The sequence below is a fragment of the Microcaecilia unicolor genome, chromosome 10 (genome assembly GCF_901765095.1).
Source record: "Microcaecilia unicolor chromosome 10, aMicUni1.1, whole genome shotgun sequence".
Classification (NCBI taxonomy): domain Eukaryota; kingdom Metazoa; phylum Chordata; class Amphibia; order Gymnophiona; family Siphonopidae; genus Microcaecilia; species Microcaecilia unicolor.
The window spans coordinates 119600828-119619481 of NC_044040.1; the positions used below are offsets into that span (position 1 = coordinate 119600828).

Genomic DNA, 18654 nt, shown 5'->3' on the forward strand with positions numbered 1-18654 from the left:
TTAAAGGTTTAAGCACCTAAGGAGCCAAGTTCTAAACCTCAAATTTTTGGCTCTTGAAATGGCTTTTAAGGCCAGAGAAAAACAACTGCCCCTTTGTACATCCATCAAAACCCCAGGTTCAAAGCTGCAGTTAGCTAATGCATGATTCAGAGAAGGTATGAATGATGCAGAGGACACTTTTTGAAATGTCCCCTTGCATCATTTTGTGCGTGTGTAAACTAGCGTTTTATACATATAATTGCTAACTAACACTTCTGGAATGATTTCTTATATTTCTTTGGAGAGATGGCTTCAGACAAGTAGAATTGTCTGAAGGTGGATGGGACTTGATATTTATTTTATTTGTTGCATTTGTATCCCACATTTTCCCACCTATTTGCAGGCTCAATGTGGCATACATTGTTCCGTCATGGCGATCGCCATTTCCGGAGTGAGAGATACAAGTGATATTACATTAGAGATCATGATTGGCATGGTAGATTAAACAGACAAGTATAAAGAGTTCATATACTTTTTCTGTGTAGAGATGGCTTACCTGTTGAATTTTATCAACATTCTCACTTCCCCAAACTGTTTAAATTATATAATAACTTTATATGTAACAAAATAAAGGTACTTTTATAGAGGCAACTACTGTTGTTTTAGAAAAATCAGGCCGTGATCCTTTTCTAACAAAAAATTATACACCCATTTCTCTTTTGAATTAAGATTGTAAAATTTATGCTAAGGTCCTTCCAGATTGTTTATCTAAGGTAATATCTAAATTGATTGAGCCCTAACAAACTGGCTTTGTACAGAAAAGGCTTGCTACAGATAATACAAGAACAAGGTGGATAATTGTTGCTGGTCATGTGGCATGAATATAGATCCATTTGAACATATGTTTATTTCCAGTACAAACTTACAATTATTTTGGAATGTCTGGGAGAGAATTTCCTCTTATCATACCAGTTAAATCTACTATATTTATATGACTGTACCCACATATAGATGCTAGGCTGGCTGGGTTCACATCAGGCTCTGCAACGTCGATTAAATAATTACATTTTCTGCTTATTTACAACCCAAACTTTTATTGACTGCTGCTCAGTCTGTGTTGAGGCACCAGTCCTCAATTTTACTTTGAGTTTCTTCCATGTATTTTGGATAGAGAAAAGAAATATTATCTTCCCTTCACATTACAATTAACTCTCCTCATGCCCTGTGATTGGAGCTGGATCCTTATTTACGAACCCTAAATAAATACATAAGTATTGCCACACAGGGATAAGCTGGATGTAAGTAGAGATAGAGAAGGGGAGAAGCTGAATGGAGGAGAGAGTGGGGACATGCTAGATGGGAGGGGGAGATAGAGAAAGGGAGACACGGAAGGGGGAGAGAGGAAATACATTGGTTGGAATGGGAGAGTGGGGGGGCACTGGATGAATGGGGAGAGGGGGATACTCTAGATGGAAGGGGGAAAGAAGAAATGCCTTATTTCCATTTTTTTGCTTTATTTTTGTTAATTTGTAATGTGATTGAAATATGTCATATTTTAAAATTTACATCTGCTATCTTTACATTTGGCATATATTTTAGTGTTGCATTCATTGGAGAGTCTAATTTCTTGGGGTTTGGTTTAATTTCAGAAGTTCTTAAAATCATATTAGTGTATTTTTAACAATATGGGTTGAAGAAAATGTAAATATTTTACATATGACTGTACATCTGAGGTATGCCTAGTTATATTGCTGTAAATTAATCCATAAGCATTTGTATTTTTGTCTACATATTTCTATTTTTAGTTCATGGTTACTTATTCTATACCTGGTAAGGGTCTATCCATGTTCTGTACGTGTGAAAGACCAGGTATTCTGTTAACACTGAATGTCTATGTAGGGCTGATCTGTTCTAATCCGGCTTGTTTAGTTTTCCAGTATTAATGTTGCATTGTTTACGCTGCTGCCCTTGCTGTGTGACTCCTGGAAGTTAGTGCTATTATGGTATTGTAGAATTGTTCTTTAGGTCCTAAGGACATTTTTTGTGTTTTATATCACTTTATTATGTGTGGTACTAGTCTTTGGGATGTGATTTTAGATCACGCCTTTCTCAGAAGTAGCTCAAGGTGAATTACATTCAGATACAAAAGTTAATTCTTCCTTCTTCATGGAAGCTTCGCGGCAGCAGAGGGAGCTGATTTCAAAGCAGCACACTCAGGAGCAGGAGGACTCTGTTTAGGACAGTAAGTCTATCTCCAATATAGCTGATTTATGGAAAAATTTGCTATTGTAAATGTGTTGTGGTTTTGTCTTTAATGGGAACCTATGCACTTACTTACATCTTTTTTGGCTACTTGAGGATCTCAGTTGCCTCTCTGGTTTGATGGGTTACAGAGTAATAGGGGAATTTGAAAGTACTGGATCTTTTCTTAATTAATATTTTTCCTTTATTCTCCTTTGTTATGAGAATTGGAACTACTAATTGTAGTGGACTTGAACTGAATAATTTCGGGGGGGGGGGGGGGGGGGGAGGTTCATGATAGCATTGTGCTTATTTCAATCAGTTTTTCTGTACAAGTTTAGCTTCATTTGTCTTTATTTGAAATTTCATAAATAAAAAAGTTTCTAAAACTTGAATAATCTTATCAATAGGGTGGAGCTAGGGGCGGGGCGGGGCTAGGCCAGGGGCGGGGCCCCACCAAATTGGACTGCACAGGGCCCCACACTTGCTAAGACTGGCCCTGACCGGGCTGTCCGAAGATCGACGCACCGACACCTATTGTATGGAGTGCTCCTCCCGGCGTCAACTCTTTCCGGGTGCCGAATCCATCGACGACCCAGAGCTCCCGGTACCGTGCCTCGAAGGAGACCAGTGCCGATGCTTCTTCGCCTTCACTCGAAGCACATCACCGGTACTCCTCGGTACCGACGAGGAGGACGTGGAATCCACACGACTCCTCGGGGTCGGATCTGACAGTGGTCGGTCCCGGTGGGCCTGCACAGCAGGAGCCTTCAAGACAGGTGGAGACCCACTCGACGGCTCGCTACTCCCAGCTAGTGGTAATGTCCGGACAGCCATTACCTGCGCTCCCGATGTCGATGCCATCCCAAGTGCCGATATCAACACCACCGACCGCGGTACCGATGTCGACGCCGAGGAATCAGTCAGAACTCCGAAAAGACAGTCCCGAAGAGCTCTTCTCGACGCCTGTGTCCGTTTTTTCAAAATCAGACATAACTTGCGTCTGGGCGACGGTCGGGCTCAAGGCATTGGAGATAAAAGAGGGTTTTTTTTTTTTTGTAACTGGAAAAAAGAAAAAGACAAAAAAAGGCAACGTAAAACAAAAAGAAAGCGCTAAAGAACAACGCGAAGAACGCCTAAGTCTTTCCTTGGGCCTGAGGGAGAGAGACCGGCACATAGCCATTCTCCACCGCGGAAAAAGAAAAACTGAGGCGGGAACGGACGCGCGCAGGCGGAAAGATGGCCGCACATGCACAGTGCGTCCGTCCCGGGCTCTGGAGGCTGTTGCAAAGCTTTGTGGATTTTTACTGGAAAAATCTCTGTTCCTGGGCTGCCGTGGACGCCGACCCACCTGTGAGAACAAGCAGTCTGCTTGTCCTTGGAGAATGTTTGGCAGCAATTCATCACCACCATGGACACTGACCTGCGGGGTAACACAAGAATCGATACTGTCACCTATTCCGTTCAATATCTACCTCAAGCCACTAGATGGTAAAATTATGCCTTACCTATTGATAATTTTCTTTCCTTTAGTAGCAGCAAATGAATCCAGGAAGTGGTGGGTTGTGTCCATCAACCAGCAGGTGGAGATAGAGTTACAGAGCTTTTTTTTTTGTTTATTCTACTGATTTTTACATTCATATCCAGAAGCTAGAAGGGTGGCTAACATGCCTGGACATTTTTCTGTGTTTAAAAGCTCTCATCTGCAGATCTCCAGTCATCCCTTATGCAAGTGGGCCTGCCCTGTTTATTTCCAGGGTAACCAACAGTGGAGACTCTGGGTAGGATCCTGCCTACGAGAATGCTAGTTCTAACAGCTGCGGCATAGAACGTTGGCTCACAGTAACATACCAATTACAGATTTGCACTTTCAGACAATCCTCCCCTCTCATCTCCTTCCCTGGTCAGACACATTGAGAACCAACATGAATACACACACGTATACTAACACACACACTCATTTACAAATTCATACATGCAAACAAGTACAGACACACAAACAATGTCGGTATATCTCTTAAATTTTTGGAGAGTAATTTTGTACCCCCCAAAAAAGACAGACAATCTTGAACCATTTTATATAATTCTTTCCAACCTCTCCTGGGTTGGAAAGAATAGAATGCAACAAAAGAATTTCAAACCCATGCAAATATAACACTTAAAAATGGCATTTGTAAGACCAGATTCTTAAAAAGCAAGTTTACCTTTTACCCTTCCTCTATTCTCAGACATAGAAAACCCAATGACAGATGCTCTTGATGAACCAGTGAAAAATAGCACCAAGGCTCTTACCTGTGATGAAGGCCTCGTAGCTTGCAGCTTTCGGTTAACATCATTGTCACCTGAACCTCTGAGGCTTGATCTAATGTTAAAAACAATATTAAGAATAGTTTGTAGCCACAATAGTATTTTGAAAATACTAAAAAAATTTACATAAGACCAGGAAAAAGTGAAAGTATAAAATGGAGGACTTATTTTTAGCTAAGCTAAACTATAGTGTTTATATATGCATAGTTTATAAAAACATGTCTTGATAAGAAGCAGCAAAAGTTTATCTGCCATAAGTCAGTGCTTGCAGAGAACACACGTTTGTAGCATCTTATTTAGGTGAAGGTCATTCCTGTCACTCCATGTTCCTTGTTCTATTAAGAGACTTCCCTTAAATTTGTTTTATAGCCCTAGAAATGTGGACATCATTAGAAGTTCATATCCCTACACATGACAATGCAATACAGTCCATGACATTTCACTGTATGCAAACATCAAAAATTAGAACTAGAAGTGAGGTCACTTAATGGGATATCACCATACCTGGCTATAACCTATTCAAAAGGACAGAGATGGCAGGAAAGGAGGAGGAATAGCTCTCTATGTAAAAGACAATATAAAAGCAGCAGAAATGCATCAGGTATGGGGAAAAGAGGAAGACCTGTGGATTGGGTAGGAAAGAGAAGATGGTACTCTCATCCACACTGGTGTAGTCTACACATCTCTGACTCAAACAAATGAGCTGGACAGAGACTTGATTGATGACATTGCAAGGTTGGGGCAGAAATGGGAGGTGTTGACACTGGTTAACTTCAATCTACCTGATGTGGACTGGAGCATTATGGGGCTCATTTTCGAAACAGAAAAACATTCAAAAAATGGTACACAGTGGCAGATGGACATCCAAATTGCTATTTTCAAAACATGTTTTTACAATGCTTTTCTATCCAGTTCATCTGCAGTGCCTCCAAATCACAAGGAGATGTGTCGCGGGCATACTGGTGGTGGGGTTTGGGAATTCTTAAAACTTGGATATTTTTCTGCCATAATGGAACAAAGCAAAAATGAGCAGGGCTAAAACTTAAATGTTTCAATCACGACTAAGTCACAAAAAAGGTGCCCTAAATGATGAGATGACCACTAGAGGGATTAAGGCATGATCCCCCAGCAGTACTGACCCCCTCTCTCACCCTAAAGATGTGAAAGAAACAGTATATACCAGCCTCTATGACAGCCTTAGATGTTATGGCCAGTCCTATTAGAGCAGCAAGCAGGTGCCTCAAGTAGTCTAGTGATCAGTGCAGTGCACTGTAGAGAAGGGGACCCAGGCCCATATCCCACTTTGTGATGGAAAGTGTGAGCCCCCAAAACCCACCAAAAACCTACTATACCCACACATAGGTGACACCTGCAGGCATAAGGGCTATTGTCTAGCCCCGTCTTTGGCCGTTTTCAAATCCAGGCTAAAAGCCCACCTCTTTAACGTTGTTTTTGACTCCTAACCACTACTCACTTGCCATGTCCCTTTTTAGCCCTACCTCTCTTTAATTCCCTTACCTCTTAGTTGTCTGTCTGTGTGTTTGTCCTATTTAGATTGTGAGCTCTTTCATGTATGGTGTACAGCGCTGTGTATGCCTTGTAGTGCTACAGAAGTGATAAGTAGTAGTAGTATTGTAATGGTAAACAAAAGGTTTTTGGTGGGTTTTGGAGGGTTCCCTATACAATACAAAGATGGTAACAGTGAGATGTGTACCAAGGACCTTTTATGTGAGTCCACTGCAGCACCCCCTAGGGTGCCCCACTGCTCTGCTGGGATATCTATGTGGCCAGTCTACTAAGAATGCGGATCCCCTTATACGTCCCAATAGCTTGCTTTTGTATGTTTTTCCCTTGGACTCCCCCCCCCCCCCCCCCACCTTCTCCGAAAATGGTCACAGATGAAAAATGCACTGAGCACAAAACATCTAGGAAACTGCCATTTTCAAAACAAAGAGATAGACGTTTTTCTGGTTAGAAAATCAGTATGTTTGTCACCTGATTTTTGGATGTTTTCAGAAAAAGGTTCATAATCAGATTTAGACAGCATATTGAAAATGCCCCTTTGCATCTGCAAACGTAGAAAGAAACAGAAAGATAGTGGATGGCTGCAGTTCTACTCATGACCCTTTCTCAGAGCCCACAAGGGGCTCTATGTAGACAATGGAGAAGAAACCAACCTGAGAAGGGTTGTTATTAATTTGGTGGAGAAGTGGACTACTGGTTAGAATACCCATCTTGAGAGGTGGCCGATTCAAATCCCACTGCTGCTACTTGTGATCTTGGGAAGTCATTTAACCCTCCATTGCCTCAGGTACAAACTTAGATTGTGAGCCCTCCAGGGGCAGAGAAATACCCAGTATACCTGAATGTAAGAGCTACTACTGAAAAGACGTGAGCAAAATCCAAATAAATAAATAATACTCACACATTGAAAGTACTACTACTACTTATTTCTATAGCGCTACTAGATGTATGCAGCACTGTATACTTCAATATGAAGAGACAGTCACTGCTTGAAAGAGCTTACAATCTAATCAGGACAAACAGGACAAATAAGGGACTGCCTAATGTCCAGGTGGGGGTCCACCTGGCAGCAAGGATCACTGAAAACTATGCTTGATATAAGAACAAAAGTGGAGTCTTGTCATACCAAACTCAAAGTCCTGGATTTCAAAAACACAGACTTTGACAAAATGGAACAGCTGGCAGAATGAGAGGAGATAAAGGAAGCAGGACAGTGGGTTAAATTGAAAGGAACTATAAATAGGGCAACAGATCTTTACAAAAGTAGAGTTAAGTAAAAGCAAGAGGAAACGGAAACCAATATAGTTCTCCAAAGAAGTGAAAAAATAAAGGAAAAAAAAGGTATCGTTTACAAAATACCAGTGCGTTTTCTCTAGCGAAAAACGTGCCGGTACTCAAATGCCAGACCACCCTTCAGGGATGGGGTGATCACTGAGAGATCCACCCCACAATAGCCAGGCCCTCTGCAACCTGTCACAGAATCTATGACAAGGCAGAATTGGTGTGCAGAGCCTGAGCTCTTTCATTAAAACTTGGGGACCATGGGTCAATTTTAGCAGACAATGGAAAAGGTGCCGGTACTCAGTACCTCCAAGTACCCCTCAAAAAAAAGCCCTGCAAAATACAGAAGATCGCAAACAGAGGAACAATATCACATAAAGCTGAGTAAAATGAAGAAAGGACAGCAGATTAAAAATGGCAAATGGTGCAAATATAGGGGACAACTCTCTTCAGATAGGTTGGTCGAGGGAGGATGACCAGGGCTGGAATTATGAGGTTCAAAGATACTGATGGTGACCATATCATACAGGACCGGAGCAACTATTGATCTCAATAGCTCAAGGCAAGCCGAAAATACATAAATCACACAAGACCAAAACACAAGCTTCCATCACTAAAAACAACGTCCTACCATGCACCCTATCAAACACGGCCTACTTGCAGCCCAAAGTGAATTGATACCATAATGAATATCGTCAAACTACCCCTAACAATCTACTCCTTATCGCTGATCCACCTAACACTAACCACCCCTCTCACAGAAAGTAACACCATACCCATACTACATAATTATCATAGACTAAACAGACACACCACACCTCACCACACTGACAACAACCAAAACGAAGGAAGAACACAAACAAACGGACAACTTCAACAAAAGGGAAAGAAAGATCATAAAAAATCCACACAAACTAAGAAACGACAACTGACAAAAGTCCACATAACACCGAACACAGAAGACCCATGCCAAAAAATTCAAGTAGGCTAAGTTAATGCCAGATCCGCGGTAAACAAAGCAACAATAGTAACAGACTGGATCATGTCAGAAAACTTGATTTACTCTTCATCACTGAAACCTGGATCCATGATCAAGAGGACCCTATAATCCTAAACGTATGCCCTCCAGGATACAAAATCACTCACTGGACCAGAAAGGAAAAGAGAGGCGGAGGCATAGCACTAATATATCAATCCCATTTTACCATCGAAACCACTGTCGAGTCCATAACAACCCAACTCGAAATAGCCTCAATCAGAATCCACCACAAAACCTTGCTCGACCATCTAAGTTATGTCCTGTTTTACAGACCACCATGCAATTGGAATGAAAGCCAGCCAAACTTCATGGACTTAATTTCAAATACGTGTGTATCTAACTCCAATATACTAGTATTAAGATACATCAACCTTCACCTAGAAGACCCAAACTCTACCAATGCACGAGAATGCAAGGACTTCCTTCACTTACTGGATCTTAAATGGCCACACATGCAAACAACCCATGTGAAAGGACACACACTTGACCTCATCTCACACAAACTGTCCACAGATCAGAACCTAATAATAACAAAAACTAAATGGCCGGAAACACCATGGACCGACCACTACAAACTAAACCTATCCCTAAAATGGCGTAAAAGGGGTTCTCTTCGCATACGAGAATACATAACCCACAAAACAAGAGGCCAAATAGACTCAGAAATATTCTGGCAACAGATATAAAATAATGATTGGACAGCACAAATGGACTCTATATACTACCTCTCAGAATGGGACAAAAGATGTAGAAACATATTAGACTAAATAGCGCCCTTACGAAGAACAACCTCACGCAGACATAACTCGATACCGTGGTTCAACGAAGAACTGAAAAAATTAAAAACACAATACAGGAAACTTGAACGTGCATGGAAAAAAAATAAAAGATGAATACACACTCAATGCATGGTAACAAATACAAAGAAAATACAAATACTAAATAAGATAGACCAAAAGGTCATACTATAAAACTAAAAGATGGCCGTACTACAAAGACACGAAGAAACTATACCAACTCGTGAACAAACTACTAGATATAACTGTGGCCACCACAACTAATAATAACATCCCATCTGCAGACAATCTTGCTAAATACTTCAATGAAAAAATTGCAAAGCTACGCAAAACGTTACCATCAGACATCGAAAACTTCCTCGATGGTTTGGGCCCAACCCCTGGTGAATACCCCTGGTCAAACTTCACTCTCCTCACTGTCGATACACTAACCCAGGCGATTAACAGGTTCTCCAACACTCACTGTCAATTGGATACCTGCCCCAGCTACCTAATGTATTGTTATTTGACAGCCCAGGCCTGAGACTTTGGTTCAGGCTCCAAAATGAGAGAAAAGCTTGCAGGCCTGTGTAACTCTGACTTGACCTCCAGTGTTGGAGCACTGCAGAGAACAACAGGAAATCACAAGGGTGGGGGTCTAACTGACAGAGTGACATTGTGTTCAGCAAAATGGTGGGAAAGGAAGGGTTTGTGGTCAGTACTGCCAGGTGCAGGGTCTTGCTTAAGTTTGTGGTTAAGCAAGCTAAGGATGAGAACATGTTTAAAATTTGAAGCTACTTATTAGCATAAGCCAATCAGTGCTAACCATGACATTAACATAGATCTAATCAGATGTGCTTACTGTGATATTACCCATATCCTGAGTAAACCTATAAAAATTAGCATACTTCCTGCTTCAAGTTAGAGAGATAGTTAAGCTGCTCTCTCCTGCGAGAACCCAATGACCGGTATTTGAATTGGCAAATTAATCCAATTGCTTTCTCACAGATAATCAATTGAGTCTTTTATATTTACTAATTGGCTTTGAGTGGTGAAATATAACATTAAAGACTCAGACCCAGAAAACTATATTCCCATAACCAATTGAGTTGTATTTCTCATTACATATGGTGTTCTGTAAATTGTATCTGCAGACTAATGGCTAATTGTAATCATACTTGATGCCTAAGAAATAAAACATACCTTCTTATACTCTTAACTATATTTAGTATGTGTTCTTGGCTACTTATGAGCTAGTACACGGCTCTGGTAAGTAAGGAGTTCAGATATACAAGGTGAATGTATTAAAAGCAGCCTTAGGGAGTTTCCTGTGCTCGAGATACCTCCATTTGGTCTGGGGGGTGTCTCGGGGACTGGAAATAACCCCAGGAATTAATTCATTTGGTGACGTCCCTCCGTTGGTTGGACATGCTTGTTTTCTATTCTTTCTTTCTCTTACTCATTTTGGTCAAAGAGGGGATTGAGTTATTGAATCTGAGTTGACCAAAATGCACTCTATCTCTGTTCCTCTGTTAACTTCTAGCTCCTGAGAGCTCACAGTGCACTGTACCTGTTTCTCCTTCCACTTTGCTATCTGTCTCAGAACTGTGCTTGCAATTACTTACTTTCTCTCCTTTAGTTCTAATTTATTAAAATTTAGTTATACTTGTCATTGTTTCTTCTGCCAGCTCATCTCCGCCTAATCATGTTTTGGTGTTCTTCTGCCAACTTCTGACTCTTTGTTACACTTGACTGACTGACCAAGTCACAAGTGACAAGTATTTTAATACCCTCTACCAAGACTGTCATCTGTCATTTGTTTTCTAACAGAGGACAGTTCGCTGTGTTTCGCACTGCACGTCCTCTGATGCCCTACCACTTTTTTCTTCATATTCCTATTTATAACTTTGCTCTGTTTTTGTGTTATTTAACTTTATATGTGCCTAGATGACTGCTAGTATTTAATTTACTTGCGTCATATTTTTCTCTCTCACTTCCCCTTTTTCATACTGACAGAGTTTTAATTATAAATCTCCAACTTGATTCTTGCCCTTGCTAAATTACTTTCTGACTGCACGCTTTAAGGAAAAAAAAAAGGAAAAAACTTCTGTTCTGCTCCTACTCTTGTTTGTAAAGCTGCTTCTGGGGCTTTCAGAGCAAAGATGCTATGCTTGGTAATCTAGCCCATTACCTGGTTTCATTAGCGCTAGGAAACAGCTGTTCCTGTGTTGCAAGAAGCCTTGCTAGTTCAGTTTTAAAAGTTAGATACTTTTCCCTTAATATAGGAATTATCAATACTGAGTATTCTTTAGTACCCTTTAATTGTGCCTTTAAATTGCCCCAAAAGTTTTTCTTCATATACATAGACATACAGATATAAGGCCATGCTCTGCTGTTAAAAGCTGGAGGTTAGTGAAAGGTCCCTGCTTAATTTAGTCATCTAAATTTCGGAAATGTTAAATCCCATTCCTATGCTCTATACCTTTTCTATTTCAATATTTTCGTCTTAAATAAGTTAGTACAATTGGCATTTACTGATACCTGTGTGCGGGGCAATTTACACTCAACAATGGAACTAATACTTGCCTATAGGTTAACCATATGTGGGTGACAGTAACTAAAAATGTAGGCATTTGGATTTAAGCCCGTTTTAGGGTTTTCTCTAGTGAGGTGTTTTGTTTTGCGTGTCGAGTCCACCGTCCCGGGATGGTGGGGCCATACCCCGTGTACTAGACCTCTCTTGCATCCAGTCACCTTCACCTTTTGCAGTCGGTCTGGATTGACCCTAGAGTTCCTAGACGGTGAGGTACCAGGGGTTTCTGAATCCGAAAACTTAGGAACGAGAAGAGGGGTAAGTATACTCCCTATTTACATTTAAAACTTTCTTTTCTTTATTACTCCATGTTAAAGTTAACACTTATTTTGGGTTGTGAGTAAATGCTGGTCTTTGGTTACTCCAACTTACGGGGAGTCCTTTACCATCGCATTTTGTGAGTAGTGAAAATCTTGTACAAGTACTTTGATGGTAAGGGAATTTCCTAGTTCTTTGGAGAGGCTATATGAGGTCTAGACATTAAGAGATATTTGAGTCATAGTAGATACATAACAGATATTTGGGTCATAGAAGATATAGTTTAGGGAATAATGGAGATATAGTTAGATATAGTTTAGGGGATATTGGTGATATGGTTAGCTATAGTTTAGGGAATAATGGACATTTGAGTCATATAGTTAGATAAGATTTGCACAGCGCGGACCCTTGTGGAGACTCAGTCTGGTAACTAACATACGCAGAGGTTACACAGATACGCAGAGTCTTGACTCAGTCTGGTTACCCAGATACGCAGAGTCAGGAAACAGAGAGGGTTGAGTCGTTTTTTGAATTCTGAGACGTTGGTCGGATTTAAACGATCTCCCTGTGTACCAGTTGATTGTTGCCACGTTAGTTGTGGTAACGCTTCAGAGTTGGTGTTTATTTGTCTTTGGGTTTCAACATTATATTAAGAATTCTTTTTGAAATAACAGTGAAATAGGTGTATAGTGAAATAGGTGTTTTATAGGACTAGGTTTGTTAGTAGAGTTTGCCACAACCTATATATAAGTGTTTTACCATTTCATTACGCTGCCTCTTGAGAAAGTGATAAGTCACTTTCCAGGAGACCGCAAGAATCTTATTAAATTTTGCAATACCTGGTATAAATGGAATAAAGTATGGGCAGGTGTTTGTTGGCCTCGAAATGGTACTTTTAATGTAAAAATTCTCTAAAGATTAATTTACTTTGTTAGAACCTACACACCGGATTCTACCTATGGTCTACATCACCAAATTATCAGGAGATGGATTTCCACCATCACTACTACTACTACTTAACATTTCTAGTGCGCTACTAGGGTTACGCAGCGCTGTACAAATTAACGAATAAGGACGGTCCCTGCTCAGAAGAGCTTACAATCTAAAGGACGAAATGTCAAGTTGGGGTAGATGAGATTTCCTGAGAAGAGATGTAGTGACTAGGTGGGCTTTGAGCAATGATTTGACGATGGGTAGGGAGGGGGCCCAGCGTATGGGCTCAGGGAGTTTGTTCCAAGCATGGGGTGAGGCGAGGCAGAAAGGTACGGTCCATCTGAAACAGCTGCCTGTTGAGTGACCTCCTGTAGAAGCCACCCCTGGTTGCCAGGACCCTGACCCATCATACCCCACCCAGACTAACCCATCACAGTCTAGCCACTATCCTAGCTCCCATTGCCCCAACGGACGTCATTCTAACGTTCAGTGTTGGCAATGCAGCAAATTTGGTCACTATGCCTGAGTGTAGGCATAATTACCGGTCCGGTCATGGTGTTCAGAACACAAGCCACAATACCAGAGCTCCAGCTCCTTTCCCACCTGACAACTTTACTCATAATGCCAGACCCCATAATCAACAGCCATATAAAGGTGGCAACATAAGTTGCTTCCCCAAGGTACGGAACCCTTTTAGGGATTCTAACTGCTCTTGTGACCCCCCACAGGCTAGTCCTAATTGCCGAGCCAGTGTTGAATGTTTCCGTTGCCATCGTCGTGGCCATTATGCGGCTGAGTGCAACGACCCCCCACGACACCGGCCCAGAAATCAGAAGCGCCAGCCTACCCCTGCTCAGCAATCGTTCCCCGACATCCATTGCTCATATTGATTACCTGTTACTACTTGGTCCTGTTACTACAATAGAACACACAAAGGCATTATTAGATTTTATGCCTCTGACTCATTTAAAGTTTAGCTAGTAACATAGTAGATGACGGCAGAAAAAGACCTGCATGGTCCATCCAGTCTGCCCAACAAGATAAACTCATATGTGCTACTTTTTGTGTATACCTTACCTTGATTTGTACCTGTCCTTTTCAGGGCACAGACCGTGTAAGTCTGCCCTGCACTATCCCCACCTCCCGCCACCGGCTCTGCCACCCAATCTCGGCTAAGCTCCTTAGGATCCATTCCTTCTGAACAGGATTCCTTTATGTTTATCCCACGCGTGCTTGAATTCTGTTACTGTTTTCATTTCCACCACCTCCCGTGGGAGGGCATTCCAAGCATCCACTACTCTCTCTGTGAAAAAATACTTCCTTACATTTTTCTTGAGTCTGCCCCCCTTCAATCTCATTTCATGTCCTCTCGTTCTACCTCCTTCGCATCTCCGGAAAAGGTTCGTTTGCGGATTAATACTTTTCAAATATTTGAACGTCTGTATCATATCACCCCTGTTTCTCCTTTCTTCCAGAGTGTACATGTTCAGGTCAGCAAGTCTCTCCTCATACGTCTTGTAACACAAATCCCTTACCATTCTCGTAGCTTTTCTTTGCACCGCTTCAATTCTTTTTACATCCTTCGCAAGGTACGGCCTCCAAAACTGTTTTTCTACTCTGTCTGTTGTAGCATCACTTGTCCACCAGTTCAATTTTTTAAGTCCTGCAGGCCGCTAGCACCTGAGGGCCCAACCCTTGGGGAAAAGTAGTCGACGCAGGTGAAGACTACTAATTCAATTTCTGGTCTACAGCCTCCATTCCACTCCTTCGACCTATTTATGGCAAGCTAGAGAAGGCCCGGCCATGTCACCTTCCACAATGAAACTTCTTTGTTCACGTGATGTCATTTATTTATGCCCTCTGGGCTATGATGTTGGATATTCTATTGTTTTTGAATACTTTGCAGACTCATCCTTTCTAAAACCTGCATGCCATTTCCCATGTATTACCATCTATACACTCCACTACGATTGTGAACCTACACCGAGTGACATGATCTTCTGGAAATTCTTCAGAAAGATTAACTTTCTACATAATAATTATGACTTTTATTTTCTCATCCTGACTATTTAACGACCATTTTAAATTAAAAATAACATATCTGTCTTGCTTCATCCAGATTACGCAAGCCAGAAGTGGGGATATTCTGCAAACCCCAATTCCTTGAACATAAGAGACTTAGACCATAGAATGTATACCCTTTCTAAAGTTGAAGTTGTGACTTTGACCTCTACTACAACCAAGTTTGAGAACCATTCATCTTGGGTTCTCCTGAAATATATTACAGTCTTCAGTAAAGTCCAGGACTTAGAATCACAACTGGAGACATCTTAGTACTAGAAACTTTAGCACAATACAACCAAGCAAATCAGGAGATAATTAATTTGAGATTCACAATTGCTATTTATGGACATTATGGGCTCATATTTTGTTTTATTGTTAGCTTAGCATTAATTCTGTTTATATTGGACAGGGTCTATTCTATTTTTTCCTATTATTCCCTTTTTAGCTAATTCATGTTGCTAATGACAGTTTCCATTGTAAATGGACGTTCATAACTGGATCCTTATGGTTTTTAGATTTAATTTTCAGTTTACTTTCATTTTAGCATTGATTTTATTTATTATTACACTTGTACCCCGCGATTTCCCACTCAAGGCAGGCTCAATGCGGCTTACATAATAATATGGATTACATAGTATTGATAGAAAAAAAATGAGTTAATTATAGCAGAATAAAAGAGATAGGTAGAGATGGGGAATGGTGAAGGGAGTAGGAGAGGCATAAGCAAAGGGTAGGTGAGTATTGGAGGAGGGGTGGAGGAGGCGGGATGGGACATGAGATAGATAAGGGGAAATTTGGTGGGAGACATAATCGGGGTCATTGTCTTTGTTTTCTGAATATGTGTTGGGTAGATGGGTTCATAGGGTTAGTTAGGGTCATTTGGATAGGCTTGCTTGAATGGGTTTTTAGTGATTTCTGGAAGGGTAGATAATCGCTGATTGATCGTATGGGTCTAGGGAGGGCATTCCAGAGTTGGCTGCCTAAGAAGGAGAAGTTGGATCCATAATAGGTTTTGTACTTGAGTCCTTTGCAATTAGGGTAATGTAGGTTGAGGTAAGTTCACAAAGTTTCAGATATGTTTCTGGTGGGAAGGTCAATCAGATTGAGCATATAGTCCGGAGATTCACCGTGGATAATCTTGTGGATTAATGTGTAGACTTTCAAATAGATTCTTACTCTGACAGGGAGCCAGTGAAGTTTTTCACGAAGAGGCGTTGTGCATTCACAAAATATACATCAATAATTTTTAAACAAGCATATACTAGCCCCGTCTTTGGCCGTTTTCAAATCCAGGCTAAAAGCTCACCTCTTTAACGCTGCTTTTGACTCCTAACCACTACTCACTTGCCCTGTACTACTCTTTTTTTTTTTTTTTTTACTTTTTATTTATGCTTTTTTCATAACCTTATACAAACAAGATTCAATCATATTTCCAACATTTGGTAAATAAACTTGTAAATGGCACATAATACAGATATAAACCCAGTGTCTGCTTTTGAAACTGCCCCCCCTCCCCTCGCCCTCTCCCCCCCCCCCCGAGCAACTCGCTTGGCATTATGCGTTCTTAGAGTAGTATACAAATCCCATGTCCTCTGGTGTTGGGCCAAACGCCCCTTGCTCAATGCAGTGAGTTTGGACATCAGTTGAATATAGTTCAATTTTTCCAGCATTGCTGAAATGTCTGGCAGGTGGGGTTTTTTCCATGATGCCGCTAATACCAGCTTACCCGCTACAAACACCTGGGTAGCAAACTGATGTATGTATCGTTGAACCTCCTGTGGTCTAAAGTGTAGGAGACAATATTCCAGTTTCATCTGATATTTCACAGCAGTCACTGAGCATACAAAATCCACAATACGTCCCCAGTACTGGCATGCATGTTTGCACGACCACCATATGTGATGCATGTCACCTTCATTTCCACATGCCCGCCAGCACTGTGCAGAGCTTGTCCTAAACATCTTAGCCAATCGGCTAGGGGTGTGTTACCAGCTGTATAACATCTTATGTCCATTTTCTACCAGTGCGCTGGATACCGACACTCTAAGCAAGGATTTAAAAGCTCTCGCCCATTGTCTAGGATCATATGTAGTCCCCACTGCTAGTTCCCATTTATGCGTGTAATATTCTACTGGGTATTGCCGGAATAGAAGGGTCTTATATATCCTAGAGATACCCCCTCTGCCTCCACCACTTGTCATTCCCTTCTCCAATTGTGTCTCAGTAAGTTCAAGTTCCTCCCCTGCTATGTGTTTAATGAAATCCTGTACTTGGTAGTAATGGAATGCCTGTAATGGGGACAGCCCATGCTCCCCACAGAGTTCTGAAAATGAAGGGAGCGCACCTTCTTCGCTCATTTGCCCCAATTCGCACAATCCCATGTCTTCCCATTCTTTGTACACGGTATCTGGGCTTCCTGTGCCGAACTGGGGGGCAAATCTAAGGTATGTATGCTTAAAATAGGTGCGCTCCGGGAAAAATTGGTCCCTAATCTTATACCAGGTTGCCAGTGGCCACTGAATAATGTGTGGACTTCTTTTTATTAATTCTCTCAGTGTATGTTTTGGCAGCCACGGTATGGCCCTAAGTGGATATGGTTCCAGCCAGCTCTGTTCTATATCCACCCAGATTTTCTCCGATTTCTGGAGCCACATCGCTAATAACCACAAATGGGCCGCACAATAGTATCCCTGAAATGAGGGGACCCCCATACGTCCCCTGTCTCGGAATTGATACATCGTCTCCCGGTTTACCCTTGATGGCCTTTTCTTCCAAATAAATGAGAATACTCTGCCTTGTAGACCTCGGAAGAAGGTATCTGGTATTTCAATCGGTAAAGCCATAAATAAGTACAACAGCTTGGGGAGAACTATCATCTTAATAGCATTAATTCTGCCCATCCAAGATAATGTTAAACCTTCCCACTGTTCTAGCTCTTTAAAGAGTTCTCGTGTTTTAGGAGGGAAGTTATATTCAAATAAATCTGCCACCTGTCGAGTTATGTTAACTCCCAGATACCTGATATACCTTTTAGCCCATCTATAAGGGAATTGTTTTCTCAGGGTTTCTAATGTAGTATGAGATAGATTTATATCTAATACCTCAGACTTGTTGAAGTTAACCTTAAAGCCCAATAGTGACCTATATGTGTGAATTTCTTCTCCTAGGGCCGGGAAAGCTGACAAAGGATCTTTTAAGGTGAGCAGGATGTCATCTGCAAAGAGGAGTATCTTGGTCTCAATGCCTCCCCCTCTAAGGCCCTTAATTCTCGGGTTTGCTCTGATTCTGGCTGCTAAAGGTTCCATCACCAGAGCAAACAGCAGAGGTGACAATGCGCAACCCTGCCGTGTTCCTCTGTGTAAAAAGAAGGGTTGAGTCAGTGTCCCATTAACTCTCACTGCTGCAGTCGGGGGTCTTATAAATAAGAGGTAGCAATTCCACGTAGCGCCCCCCCCGATGCCCGCCCTTTCCAACACTGCAAGGAGGAATGGCCAATGGACCCGATCAAATGCCTTCTCTGCGTCCAGAGACAATATACAGAGTGGCGATTGGAGTATCTGAGCCCCTTGAATTACTTGCAATGTTCTTCGTATATTGTCAAATGTCTGGCGTTCATGGACAAAGCCTGCTTGGTCTTCATGTATTAACTGTGGGAGGAA

General features: G+C 41.5%; 1 protein-coding gene across 2 annotated transcripts in view; it reads right to left on the reverse strand.

The window, feature by feature from the left end:
* RYK (receptor like tyrosine kinase) overlaps positions 1 to 18654 on the reverse strand; it is a 1372566-nt gene that overhangs the window by 525871 nt on the left and 828041 nt on the right. For both annotated transcript variants that reach the window (XM_030217203.1, XM_030217202.1), the window contains exon 10: positions 4513 to 4582. In XM_030217203.1, the coding sequence (XP_030073063.1) occupies positions 4513 to 4582 (70 nt within the window). The remainder of the gene's footprint in view (positions 1 to 4512; positions 4583 to 18654) is intronic.